Source organism: Cyclopterus lumpus, chromosome 17 (genome assembly GCF_009769545.1).
Source record: "Cyclopterus lumpus isolate fCycLum1 chromosome 17, fCycLum1.pri, whole genome shotgun sequence".
Lineage (NCBI taxonomy): Eukaryota > Metazoa > Chordata > Actinopteri > Perciformes > Cyclopteridae > Cyclopterus > Cyclopterus lumpus.
Genome location: NC_046982.1, coordinates 13,445,509 through 13,460,617, shown reverse-complemented (window position 1 = coordinate 13,460,617; position 15,109 = coordinate 13,445,509). Strand labels below are relative to the sequence as shown.

The window sequence follows — 15,109 nt, the reverse complement described above, 5'->3', positions numbered from 1 at the left end:
AAGAAAAAATGTCCGACAAAGAATGAAAAGAGGAAATGACAACAGGGACTTACACAAACAGTAGAAACTCCACAGTAAAAAAAAGGAGCTGCACTTTTTTTTTGCACAACCATTATTGCGCACACTCAATGCTATAGTGAGCAATAGTGATGTATTACTCACCTGACGTCCTCCACAATGTGCTACAGGTTCAACTCTGTTGTTGATACTCCACGCATAACAAAACGTCCACTCAGCCTCTCTATCCCAGGCGCTCCTCAAAGTTCTCAGACATTTCGTGTGGAATGAGGCTCTTCAATTACAACTCTTTTCACAAGAACACCTCTCTGAAGATTAGCATTTCGCATGTTAGCAGATCCAGAACCTCGCAACAACTTTGGTGTGTTGGGTTTTGGTCACTTAGCGTGCAGACCTGGTGGGGACTCGAACCAGTGATTAGTTTAGGAAGAAGTAACTTTTTTTTCCAATAATTTTCATCACCTATGCAGAGGTACAATCATGCTAAACCTTAATGAATTCAATCTTGATCATTCTGCACCTTTCTCAAACTGCTCAGCCGGCCAAGGGGCTTAATGCTCATTTCTTTAGTTGGATTCATTGGTTTTCACTCTGTAAGGGATGTTACTTGAAATGTAGTAAAGTAAAATACTTACAAAAATAAAACTAATTTAGAATTATTATATCAATATAGGCCTATATATGTATATTTATATATATATATATATATATATATATATATATATATATGTATAAAATTATATATACTATTTTTTTAAACAGTGCACAATAAACCCAACTTGTTTTACAGTAACAAGAGAAAATGTAATTAATAACTTACATCCCTGGTTTAGTTTAGCATCCAGACCTACCATCACCTCTAATCACTCATTCCTTGAGTCTTGGAATTTGCTGTGAGGAGGTCACTGAAATAGTCCCAAACACAATCCCAAATAAAACCAACACTTTTATTTTTGAATGGATTGAACTAACATTGTAATGTGTTACCTTCATACAGATCCAGGCTAGTAGTCCCCCCCTGTTTCAAGTCTTTATAAGCTAATCAGCTGCTGGCTGTCGCTTCATATTGAAAAGACAGTGGTATCAAACTTTTTCCAAGAGAGCAAATACTGTATGTGAATTGCAAAGTGTCGAACTATTGCTTTACATTTGAGTTGGAGGGAACAATGGAAGAATGAAGAGGGTTCATTCGTTTTTTTTACATTTTAACACCAATCCAGCATCTCATGTAGAAGCTTCTTAAAGTTGAACTAGTGAAGAAATAATAACAGAATAGGAATCAAAGCTTGGAGACACAACTTTATCATCGATGGATTCAAACACGTTCCACAACATTATTCCACAACTACTTTGTCTGAAGATGTCTTGTTCTGTAATGATATGACCAAATCACTTCTGGCTCCACAAGACTAATAGTCATTAAGTTGCAAACACACTGCATGACAGATCCATCCTTCACGCTGTGGAACTGAAATCCTTTTTTCAAACAACGTTGAATCGTTTCAGCGATTGCATTTAAATATCACGTAGTTTAAATCCGTCCAGTGATTTAAACTGTTAAAAATAAAAGTCTTAGACAGAAAGTTGAGTACAAAAACCTGAACAGCCGAGGGGGCCATGTTCCAACCACAGTCAAAGCTCCTCAGCTCCTGCATTTCAATTTGGAGTGGTACCTGGTTGGTGCACTGTCAGCAGGATCTGTGTTCCAGTTGGGTGACTGAGCCTTCCTGGTATTGAAACACGATGACAGTGAAGGCAAGTCTCACACCAGCCGATGGAGTCATCAATAATGAGACAAGGTGAGCAGAAAGGGTGGGTGTAGGGTTATCTGGGTACAGCACACGCACTTCCCATGGTGCCGTGGGAGCAGACACATAGAGGCGAGATATGGCTTGACGCTCCTGGAATCTGTGATTTGACATCTGCTCTGTGTGAGAGTCTGTCAGAGGGCAGGAGAAGGTGTTTGAGGGTATCGCCGCTTTCTCTTTAGTCTTAAGTCTTTGGGTTTTATCAAAGAGATCAGACTTGCAGGGCACAGAGTGGCCGAGCAACATGGAAGTCGCCGGAGGTGGTCGGCTTCGAATGGACGCTGAATAGTCATTCATCCCACAAAGTCAGTCCTCCTCTTCCACGTAGGTTGAAGGGAACCAGCCCATCTTAGAGGCAACAAAACAGGATACAATTCAGGCAGCATCACATATATTTGGCAGGACATACTGTATATGTGTCATGTCAGGTTAGTATTCTTGAGAAAACAGCAAGAGTACAGTAAAACAAATAAACCAAGCCCAGTGTTAACTCTTTTCCAATAGAAGTAGCCAGCAGCACTAGCCCCACCAAATCCAATCCCGCAAAATTCTCACAATCAATGTAAACAAAGAATATTTGAAATATTGATTGCCGTCTGGATGTAATGAGAATTTCAGCAAAAACCCTTGCTTTTTAGTAATAGGGTAGAAATTAATCACTTTTATTCAAATGAACTGACAGCTGAACATTATGACATCACACCGTGATTACATGAAATACATGTGCAAAGAAATTCTACAATAGCTACCACTGTATTTGGTAAGAGCTTATATGCCACAAAACACCAGATCAAATAAATAAAACCCAACAGCAGACCTACCCTGCCGTCGATCTCGCCCTTCCACCACCCATTGGACATTTTGGTGTAGATCTTGATCACGTCTCCTTGCAGCAGGGAGAGCTCCCGTGTGTCTCTGGAGCAGAAGTCATAACGTGCCACTGCAACACCCATCACCCTGGGAGAAAACACTGAGACAGAGACATCTTGTCTCATTTTTGAGAAAAATCTTCACGAAATTTCACAACGATTTTGAGAATATCTCAGAGATGCAAAATTAGTTGTTTAAGTTTTAAGAATGGACAAAAACTATTTTGTCTCTGGCGCTGTGATTATACAGCTCTCTCCTCTCATTGGTCCACCAATAACCAATAACTAGGACATTCACAAAATCAAAGAGTTGAGCTCAATTCAACAGTTTAATCTGAATCCAATCTAAAAGTACAGTTTATAGATACTCTTTGGTTCGTCACCTTAGGGGCACTTGGAAGGGCAAGGCTGCTTGCTGACTAACTGGAAACCTTTACCTCGAACTGAGCTTATTTTAAAATTTGAATACAACTTTGATAAGAAAAATGTTAAGTCAAGGTCTATACCAAACTACCAACAAAATACGAACAAGCTTTTTGGGATTCCAAGGAATATTCCGGGGCAAACTCAGCTCAACAAAACTCTGTTTCTTTACCTTTATTATACAGTAGTATATTACTATTATATTGCGTTGCATGTTTGCAGTTTTTCCAAGGTTAACGTTACAATGACATAAAGCACATTTCTCGTACAGTAAAATGACTATGGCTATCTCTGGAGGATGATAAGGAAGCAAAGAATTGTGACTGGAGGGCCGGATTAATACCGAGTGTGAAAGCAACACCAGTCATTGATGAGGGAGAAATATAGAGAGCTGCCCAGCTTGGCAGTGACACATGCACAGTAGATTAGATGGGTCATGGGTTATCATAGTCATGTACTGATCCCATTAAAGTTCATGTTGAACGCAGCACTTATCAGGTTATACAAGGTTATTTTTACACATGCAGGTCGGGGCTCATATCACTCGGGAACACAGGTGTGCCTCGGTCTGTTTACCTTATCTGTGAAAACTACAGGTGACACAGCTGTGAAGATATGCTGGATGAAAGGAATACACCTACTGCCTCAAGTACACACAGGCACATTATGCCAACACAGAAGCTCAAGCCCACACATACATGCATGTATGCATATGCTTATGCACACAGAAGCAGACACGGACAAAGATATCCTAATAGACTGTTGTGTTGTGCTGAATATACTGTACGCCGTAAAATGAAAATGAGACTGTCCACTAGTCCAATGTTGGAGCATTTACTGACATTGTTAGCTTTATAGTTGCTCCTATTTCAAAATGTACAGTTTAAATTTGCTATTGTTAAAAAAAAGTGAACTAAAGTATATGACGACTTTTAATTTGCTAAAGTGAAAATGATAATTTAAGTCAAATGTAAACTAGGAAAGGTGGCTTTGCAGTGCATGGCCACTGGTTTGCTGACAATCCTGCAGTTATTTTCATAGTGGGAGACATCAGAGCTGTCAGATATTCACAATATTTCCTATTTGGATTTACAAGAGGCTGACGTGAATGTCTTCTTCCGCACATGACAACTCGTACGGTCCGTGCAATATTACGAAAAGCAGAATCATTAGACTACATTATTTAACAGAGACAAGAAAAACAAGACAGTTTGAAACCTGAAAATGTGGGCATACAGAAAGGGAGAGACAAAGAGAGAAAAGATGTACCTGTACCTGACCAGAAAGGCGAGGAGGAGGGAGGAACAAAGCTGCAGCCGCCAAGAGGAACTACAGAGAAACCAAGCAAGTGATGGGTGGATTGGGGGCACGTAGTGGGAGAAGAGAGAACATAAGCAAAGTAAATATAAGTTTGACAGAAAGAGAGTATGAGAAAGGGTAAAAGAGAAAGAGAGAGAGAGGAAAAGTTGGCAAAGTCAAAGAACAAGGGAAGTAAGGGTAGGAGAGAAGAGTGAGAGAGGAGGAAGAAAACAGTCGAAGCATGAGACAATGTTCAATACTGACCAATAGAAGGTTGGTATTGAGTAGTAAACATACAAACTTAACTTACTTTTATATGTCCAGAAGTATGCTGATATTCACATAATTTGGTCTGAGGTTGTTTTTCATTATTTGGGCTTCGCCGTTAAGGTTCAATTAAAGTCTTAATGCTACAACATGACATGATAATTTCAGACAATATAACACATTCGAAAGTGCAAGGGAACGTCAACAAAGTGGGAAACTCAGCCCGAAATTTTCCGTCATAAACACACCTAAAGTTACAGCAACATGATGGCGCGCACACAGTGAATTATCTTCTCATATTTTTGAACTGTATGTGTTTTATGTAGTGTTTGTGTTGTGAAACATACTTTAACAACTTTGTTGCTGTCAATTCCATTTCTATTATGTTGATTAATGCTTCATTACGAGCATGTGATGTTATTCCATTCTCCTTCTCTTAACAGGGTTATAGCAGATCCTTGAAATGTCTTGAATTATATTTTCTGAAATATTTCCCAATAGGATTCTCTAGTTATTAATTTAAATATTTACTTCATACACCGTTTCTCGTTTCTCGTGATAATAAATGTATGTCCTCTGTAGATGCTTGTGAAGCTCAGAGAGTTGCGACACAAATATCAGTTCGCTGTTTTATGTTTTACAGAGTAGACGCACCGGGACGCATTTAGAGCCAACATGCAATGGATTGCAGCAATAATGAGCTTCCAACTTTTTGGAAACAGTTCGGAGAGAGGGCCCTTTCCTTTCTCAACATGACAATGAAGCCCAACAACATCCCAAACGCAGCAAAACCAGAAGAAGGTCTAGCAGAGCCTTTGTAGATACTCTGATTCACACTTCTAGTGGGGCATTGGTGGTGATTTAGAGGAATTACTCTTGTGACTGTCCATACATTGGTTATTTAGGAAAATACTGCCTAAAATACCTTTAAGTTAAGACGTGTCTGTTTTCAGTCTGATTGTCCACTCATTGCCCAGCAGCAGTAGCCGACTTCACTGGTGCTCTTGTGGCTGAATGGGAGCAAAACCCTGCAGCCAGGTTTCTAAATCTTGTGGAGAGCCTCCCCAGAAGAGTTGGGACTGTTAGCATTATGTAGCAGCATGTTGATGCCTATGTTTTTGGATATCAGGCGTTCAACTGTCTACATACCTTTGGTTAAGTCGTGTAGCCTCTATAATCTTTCCCCCGATCATACTGCACAACACAGCAATAATAACCTTTTGAGCGAGCAAAAGCAGCCGTATGGGGGTAAGTATACGTTTGTGCACAGCACGGCGCCCTGACAAGGCAATCCACGCCGCAGAGCCAACGACTTCTGCTTCCATATGAAATCCCATTGAGCCAGCAGACCCTCACACTCAGAAAACCACCTGCTGTCATCACAACAATATGGCTCCATGACTTCTTTCTGTCTGAATTTTCTTTTCTTTCTTTTTTTTGGCAGATTTAGCATCATATTCACTTATATTTATTCATTTAAGACAACATCATTTTATATCCTGATAACACTGATGCTTGACTACAAAATGGTTTTAGATTTTTTTTTGTTCCCAATCCCTAACATTCACACACGTACACAGACGGCAAGCAATCAGCCAGACTAAATTAAAGATGCTGGCTTTGGTTCCTCCAAAGTTTTGAGGGGTTTTCAATAGTTCTGCATCTTATGATCGTTTGCTCAGCCTTGCATTCTGTTTTCTTTGCTATGAGGTGTCTGTTTTGGGATTCAAACCATTTTGTGTGTGTGTGTGTGTGTATTTTTATTTTTTTTGGCATGACATCTGTCTTTCCACCGAAGCTGTTTACCAGACAGAGAACGTGGTGCCCACACTAAGTCTGTCTATGGGGGTGGACGACTTAAGGCAATAATAATCTATCCCAGAATGCATTGAGGATCTGTCAAGGCTTTCTCACAGAAGGAAGCACGGTGAAAGGCAGCGATGCACAAACACACCTCTTGCAGAGCTGCTTTGAAGCCTGATGCGCTGAGAGACCGACGCTGCCGAGGGAGGCAGAGGGACAAGGATGCAGCAGAATTTCACATCCGAACAGACACAAAAGGCTAACTTTGACTTTGTTCCGGCATTCGTCGGCTTGCCTCTGCTGCGCCGGCTGTGGTTGTTTACACGTACGCCTCTCTTTAAGTTAAGACAGTTTACCTCCAGCTGCGTTCTGCTCTTTTACATCAGATCATATTTGCAAACTTTTCACAGTTTTGTGGAAACAGGCGCAGTCCCTCAGTTGGACCAGGGGTATCCCCCAGGTGTGTGTCAGCGGAGGGCGGCTGTCACACCGTTTTCGCCGCTGCCAGCCCAAGTGAAATGTCATGTCCTGTCAGGAAGATTGTGAAGCCATCTCGTAGCTGAGTGGAGCGGAGTGTGACGTTTGGAGTAGCAGGCTCCAGGTGCTTGCCCGGGGCATTGGGCCCTCACAGGGACCTCTCAGCAGAGCCTGGTGAACTCCAGAGGCTCCTTTCTGTTTCTTTCACACACTTGCTCGCTCACTCCCTCCTTTGCCTTTTGCTCACCTTCTGTTTCTCTCACCCTTACCCTTTGTAGCCCTCTGTTTCTCTTTTACCACCATTCACACTTGCTATTATAATGCCATCTGTATTTGGATATCTCATCTGGTTTAGGAAAAACAATTTCATTCAATTCAATTTAAAGAGGACTGGACCAGCTAGATCTCATCTACAGGTGGTCCGGCTTGTATTGGATCTCTCATAATGTTATCCGACAGTTTGGCCACATTTTTAAAGAAATGGTTCAACATTTTTGGAAATACACTTCTTTGCTTTCTTACCAGGACTGATTGATACGACTCTTGTGTTTGTACCTTATGATACTAGAGGCAGGAGGTGATTCCTTAGTTTAGTATAAAAACGTTGGTCTCTACGGACATAGCCAAAAAATACTTGTCATCCCATCCCATAAATTGTCGTTTTTAAACTTTGGTTTAAATAATTGAGATAAAGTATTAATTTGTGAGCTTTAGAGGTAAATAACTGGGCTAACTATTTCCTCCTGTTTCCAGTCTTTACACTGAGCTAAAATAGCACAGGTTGCTCTGTATTTACTGAACAGATAAGAGAGTACTATTAATCTTCTCACAGATGAGCCTTTCCTAAATGGGACTATTTTCTTTTCCCTTGTAACCTCCATCTACCTCTTTCCTTTTCTTTACTCTCTCCCTACCTCCCATTTATCTCACTGTTTCCCTTTCTTACATCCTTGTCTTTCTCACTTTCTACACCCTTTTTGTCATTTCCACCTCTGTTCTCTGTCTCTCTCTCAGACTCTCAATTCCTCTGTTCCTCTGCTTCTTCAACAAGACCTTTCTCCTTCACATGCCTCCTCAGAGTGAATGAGCATCTGCTTCTGTCTCAGAGGACCAGTAATAACGCTGGAACTTGTTGAACCTAAGCATACGTGTGCATTTATTCATGCCTGTTAATGCCGGCAGGCTGAGATCAAAGATGGTGCTTTTCCTTATAGCCAATAATTACCTCTTAAACACGGTGACATTACTTTAGCAGTACATTGCTGGGTGCATCTTTAATTTTGACCCTTGTCAGAGCTTCACATATTTGTGTCAGACAGTGTTTCCATATAACAGCTAATGTTAGTTTGACCCAGATGCAGGGGATCTGCCACATAATATGCATATAGCTTCGATCAGATAACCTAAAATAATTAGGGATCAGTACTGGTTAAATAACTTGTTTCTTTTACTTTTTAATACAAATGAATGTCTTTCCTGTACAATTATTTTATCTTGTTTAATTCAAGTTCAGATTTAGCAAAAGTCCACCTCCACTGAAATTACATAATTCCTTTTTGTGTCTTTTTATTGTATTATATTTAATCATTATTGTATTATATTTTGTCATCTAAAAATAGGAAATTAGAACATCTACACTTTCATACAACACTGTTCCTCTGGGAGTCCTGTTAGCTCATTATACAGTGCTAAGTATTTCTATCAGGTTTCGAATGCCAAAGATAGGACTGCCTCAAGCATTAAAATGCAGTTATAACTTAATAACGGAAAAGCTCTGCCATCACGATTTTGTGATGTAAGGTGGGACATTTTTCGACAGTTCTGAGAAGTCAGTATAGTACATCAGCTGGTCTATAGTAACAAAATATAGCAGGCTCTTTCTTTAGTTTGTTCTTTTGTTTCTATTTGATGAGCTGGAGAATATCCATCCAGTCATATAGAAGATTTACAAGCAACAGTACTTCCCAAGGAAAAAACACTTACTTTGCTTTATCTGAACTAGACAGTTGTAGCAAAACTGTATCCCAAATAGGTCACAACAAAAGCTTAGAATTACTTTCCACTGTAACCGGCTCAAGACCAGGTAGCATTTTCCTTTGTCATACACAGTGGAAATGTGGATGTTTGTGAAGCAGACTCACCAGTGCCAGACCTGGTAATGGCCTTGGGTATGCTTCCATTGGACAGTTCTCTATAGGGAACCTGCAGAGTGGTGTCAAGACTGCTGAAACCCTCCTTCAAAGAATGCTGCTTGTAGTATTCCACCAAATCCTGTGTAAAATAAGCACAATAAAACAAAACATACCCTTAACAATGATAATCCAGTGTGAATCTAGATGGCTTTGTGTACAAATGGACAGAAATTAAACCAAAAACGTGTGGGCAGGTTGGCTGAGGAAGAACTGCTTGTCTCATCTTGATAATACATCAGCTGCCATTACTGAGGAAGTGTTTCTGAGAAGGGAAACTAACTGCAGTTTATCTTTATATCTGCCCATTTCAAGTTCAATACTGGAAACCAGCTAATATCAGCGACTGAGGTACAGGCAGTTGCTTAAAACATCTGCTCGTAGCTTTGTGAGTCTGTACACAAATGTAGAAATAAACTACAAGTCGACATATCTAACCATCATACAATATAAATGCATGCGTTATCTCCAGACTGCTGCAAAAGTGATGTAATGTCAAAAGGATTATTATCAATAATGCTACAGTAGTTTATGTCCATATAAAGTTAAAACCTTTACCAGCACAGTCTTGAACAGCCGACTCTCAGCGATGTAAAAGCAGCCATCCTTGGTCAGAATCTTAATGTGCTTGACTTTATCGTTGAACCTGTGGAGGATGAATAAGACATGGGCTGCTAATCAACTATACATGCTTTCACATCAATCCAGTCTCTATGGCGAACCGTCACGAAGGTCTGTCCCAGCTGACTGCCGGTTACCACGCTGAGCCGAGCAACTTTGTTTGACAAGAGCACCTCAGGTTTTCCCTGCAGTGGAAATCAGATCCAATACACTCAAATCATATAATAATAGAAGCATCAAAGGATTACTGAGTCTTACCCTGGGTGATGAATTAATACTGTATACCAGTGTCTGATTGTGACCTTTCATCACAGGTAAAGCAGGTATAACAGAGGATTTTCTTCTTTGTTTAATTTGAAATGTTTTAAGAGGCATTAGAGGCTAAATGTATCAAGTAATTAACAAGAAAAGCAAAAAATGTAAGTATTGATGCAAAACATATTGTTTCGTATGGTCGCCCACTCAGCTCTTAAATAATGGAGTTTAAAGCAAAACTAATAAAGTTTTATTGTTTTAAAAGCCCTACAAAAGAAAAGCAACTTTGTAAAATAATGTAATTCATGATTTCAAGCCAATTATGGCTTATTTGCCAAACATTTGAGTAATGTGGACAAACTGTTCCATCTACTAGTGATTGGCTGATCAGCATCAGGCGTGGATTACTTACTGGTGTGTTGCATTTGAACTGGGAAGTAAAAGGAATGTATATGTATTAAATCTGTCATATGTACTATCTGCCAATCTACTGAAGAATTACCATGGTGTACGGACAGGAAAAGATACAAATGATGCTCCAAAAGACCACAAAAAAGACAAATGTTTTCATTTAATTAACGTCATTGATATCAGGTCTTTTTCAGAACAAACATTTTGACAAATAGTCGGAAAAGCAGAAGAACATTTCACATAATTAACGATAGCTTAGTTCCATTTAGGTGTATTACTAAGCCCCATTGGTGAGCCAGGATACACAGTGGCAGGGCTTTGAAAGCAATCAATATAAATGGAATGCAGCCCTTATTAATTCAACCTGTGGTTATTCTGTAACCTGTGGTTAGTCTCAAAATGTCTCCTTTGTCTTCTTATTTTCTCTAATTTCTTTCTGTGTTAATTTTCTCATGTCCAATTTTTTACCAAGCACACCTTACCTAAAAGACACCTTTAGTGTGCTCAATTAATCTAACACAGAAAGATGAATCACAAATAACTGTAAAACATATTGTAGAGTATGTGAGATTGTATGCTATAGGCTTAATACAAATTATTAAATTATCAATTAATCATGTCATGTGAGAATAGTATCTCAGGAAAGCTACTTTGTTGAATAATATTGCAGACCAACCTTGAAAATACACACACTGTTCAGGACATATATACTGCAGGCTTCAATGGGCGTGTGCAGTCAAGCCAATAGAAAGCACAGTGCTGTAAATTGCATGTCTCCCATGTGGTGATGTGCAAGTTACACTGAAAATAGAACCGCATTGTAAATCTTCCAACGCAGTCTATAACGCATGAGAAGCAAATGTTGCAAATTCCCAGCTACATATAATAAATAAATGAATGTATGTATAAATATGGCAAGTAATACATTATTGATGTGTGTTGAGTTGTGTTAGTGCATAACACATGGAGACAGATGAGCCCTTTTTGGTGAGTATGTTCTTCCTCCTATAGGCTCCCAAGGCTGCACACTCAAACACACACACGCACACACACACACACAAACACACGCACGCACACACTCACACACACACGCACACACTGTAGTGTCTAGTAACACCAGACAGTTCCAGTTGATTAGTAGCAGCTCTCATATAAAGCTCCATTATCTCAAACGGCCATTCTGATAATGATCTTAAGCAGTGAGACAGACAATTAGGATTGGTGTGTTCAGAAACCAGCCCTGTACATCAAGGTTTTGAATGAGGGATGGTATGAGTCCACCAAACCAAATGGGCTGGAATGGTGTGTCACTGGCTAAATAGTTTTAACATTCAAACACTATTTCAGAGTGCACCCTTAATCGTTATAATCTCTTGGAGCTGTCATGTCAGATCGGGGGACTAGATAGTCCTTTTTTCTAAGACTGAACAAGCTTTGATGGAGCCTAAAAGATATTCGCTGGTTAAATGGCCAGTGTTGTATTTGAAAAGGCACTCAACTTGCAGATAAAGCAGCCATTTATTGAGGCCTAAAGGGATGGATGTTTTATCTTAAATTCAAATGCATTACTTGCCATCTTTTGAAATACATTTCTAAGACTGATAGCCAAAGAGCAGCAAATAGTATGATGCAAAGCTATCAGGCTCTCCTTGAACAAATATCTGGGCAGAAGAGACGGACAAAAGATAGATGGAGAAATAGTTCATCCAATTCCACCTCTTCCCCATGCTGCATTCAGCTGAGATGCATAGACTGAGCCGACCATCAGGGTAAACTAAAATGAACCTCAACAATGTTTAGGTATGATATAGATTCAAACAAACCGTGTGCCAATGACACAGATAGGGTAAATACTCAAATTAGAAAAACATATACTAAATTGTCTAGCCATGGAGAAAGTTTTGATTTTCTTTGCCCAGGTTAAGGAATATATATCTACCTGAAGCTAAAGCAGAATTTCAGGTTTGATGCTCAGAGCCTTAAAAAAAGTATTTCTTGAAATAGACCTCGCTGTTAACAGTGAGGCATGGGAATTATCCAGGACAAATAGTAACTGGAGATATAAACATGAACAACAACTGCATTTCTATCTTGTAAATCAGTGAATAAATGCAGATGGTTTTCACCTTTGACCACCAAAATAATACAAATACACACATGAGATGCTTAAACCCTTCCCTTTCCAGGTGTTTACAATATGGAAACTCAGCTAAACTTAAGCAACAGCTGGAGTATAATGTTGGTGCACAATCCCCATAATAGTGAACTGCTAAGGTACTGAACAAGAAAAAATAAAAACAAAAATGTTATAAGCAGCTGCTCATATGCCCATCTCTTAAGTTCAGGTTTATCCCCAATTTAAAAAATGATGCGCTAATGTAATGGCAAAAACAACATCCTACTGAGGGCTTAATATAACCATGAGATGTTGGTGACAAAGACATTGAATGTCGAATGCACTTAACTGATTCTATTTTAGGTCACATGTGAGCTACATGAGTACTTTCTGACTCATTGCACCTTTCTTTAAAAGTTCCAAATGCCATATCTCAATCTATAGCTAACTTTCAGAATGATGAATGTCATAACATGGTTACTGCAAAGCATTACAATTCAGGGGCCACTAGTCCAACGAACAACAGTATATGTTTTAAGAGGCCGAAAGCTTTAAGACAGAGATCTCAAACTTGGCCTAAACTTTTTGCTTGATAAGACTATATAGTGAGTGAGAATATGTGTTTTTTTACAATTTGGATGAAACAACCCTTTAAACCTAATTTACTCCCCCACCATCTACATTCATTTTATCAGCAACTGTGATCCATCAGACCAGACAAACTTTCATCCATACTTCATAATAATAAAGTCACCATAACTTCTTGTTTTTCATTGGCATGAGAGGAACACAGCATGACCTCCTTCTGCTGCTGCCCATCCACTTTTAACATTTGATGAGCTGCTTGTTTTCATCCACCACACCACTGCTGTGCTGAACTATTGTTTGTATGTGGGCATTTTGTTTGCTTGAATGATTCTCACCACTCGCTTCTCGCCTCTCAGAATAAGGTGTTTTGAGCCCACAAGACTGCTGCTGACTATGTGTGTTTTGTTTATTCCACCATTATTGTTAAACTGCAGGGAGTGAAATTGTATATTTTGATTGGAAATAAATAGAAACAAGCCATCATGTCACTTACTTTATACTAATGGCGTATTCGGTGCACTCTTTACTCCTGTGACGAACCAGATAGGTTCCGTTTTCTCGGTCCAGAAGCTCCACCTCAGCCTGGTATCTCTCCATGGGACCTGCAAACCTGAACCACCCGTAAACAACTACTGCCCTTACACTGCAATCAATCATTCTGAACATGAGGATGAGAACAGTCAATACAATCAATAAAGAGTGAAAAGGACTTGTGGTTATAGTTAGCAATCTACGGCCATTTGTTTTCAGCGCTTACCAGAGATGGGCAGAGTAATCGACAGGTTTTGGAACCTGGCATGGAAAAGAATTGTGGTTATTTTGTGTTTTTATGGACTCAATGCACAAGGGGTGGAGGTCATTTGTGGTAATGTGATATTCAAGCCACATCTAATGGCTAAAATCACTCTTCTACAGCGATAAAGTGCAATTGAAAAGCACTAAATTTCTTTGCCAAGATATCAATAAAAGCCATTATCCACCAAATGCATTGTCATCACACTAAATGTGTCTTATTGATTACAAAAAATAAGCACACTTACACATGGGCAGGGCCTCACAGCATCACTTGGAAAGAAGCCAATCTTGCTTGTCGCCAGAATTCTTCCCTGCAACAGCAACTGGCTGTTAATCGCATTAAATTTGTCTGGGAGCAAATACACCTCTTTCTCTCTCTTTCTCTTTCTCTCCTCTCCCCCCTCCCATACTCACTTCAATAAATCCTCAGCAATTAGTACACAACAAGCAGTACATCTAATTTGCAGCCCAAGTTAATTATGGTTCAAACTCTGCCGGCAGTTAGATTTGTACTGCATCAAAACAAGAGCCTTGTTTAACACTAAATAATGGATCTTATTCTGGTCTTTGAATATCCAAACAGCGTGAGCTCTGTGGCTTGCACTAAAGACTAACAATTGCATTTTAGCTAACTTTCCTCAAGCACAACACAAGCTTTATATGAAGTTCATTAATTCCTTCAACAAATATAGCGTAGTTTACAAAACACAAATTACGTGATTTTCATACAAACTTACAAACTTGCCCCGACATAGATTAATAAATCTTCAGTTTATTTGATAACCCTCTTTCACATACATCTTGGAGACATATATATATATATATATATATATTATAACAATATTGATATATATATATATATATTTATCAATATTGAGCTCAAGATCATTTGAGTTACCAGTTACGAGTTTGAGGTCAATTTGAAGTCCATTGAGTCAATCTGAGAAGACAGTAAGTGTTGAGGGCATGTGGAGCTCCTCATTCAGCGTCCTGCCCTGTTTATGCTCTCCTCCTCACTCCTCTTTATTATGTTTATGAAATGCTTTTTGGGACCGTGCAAGCCCCGGCAGTAACTAGATTGGAAAGCGAATCTTTACCCATCTCTATGATTCATTCTGTGTAATAACATTTCATCAAAGGTTTTTTGAGGGCCCCTCTCTATTTGTTATG

At 39.3% G+C, this 15,109-nt stretch overlaps 1 protein-coding gene across 3 annotated transcripts in view; it reads right to left on the bottom strand.

Annotated features, from left to right (window-relative positions):
* Positions 1–1,299: 1,299 nt before the first annotated feature.
* The window catches only part of LOC117746926 (guanine nucleotide exchange factor VAV3-like), a 40,778-nt gene continuing 26,968 nt past the window's right edge, over positions 1,300–15,109 (bottom strand). For all 3 annotated transcript variants that reach the window (XM_034556266.1, XM_034556267.1, XM_034556265.1), the window contains 7 exons: positions 14,185–14,250; positions 13,902–13,936; positions 13,638–13,754; positions 9,712–9,799; positions 9,106–9,235; positions 2,648–2,796; positions 1,300–2,174 (listed from right to left, as the gene is read on the bottom strand). In XM_034556266.1, the coding sequence (XP_034412157.1) occupies positions 2,133–2,174; positions 2,648–2,796; positions 9,106–9,235; positions 9,712–9,799; positions 13,638–13,754; positions 13,902–13,936; positions 14,185–14,250 (627 nt within the window). In that variant the 3' untranslated portion in view covers positions 1,300–2,132. The remainder of the gene's footprint in view (positions 2,175–2,647; positions 2,797–9,105; positions 9,236–9,711; positions 9,800–13,637; positions 13,755–13,901; positions 13,937–14,184; positions 14,251–15,109) is intronic.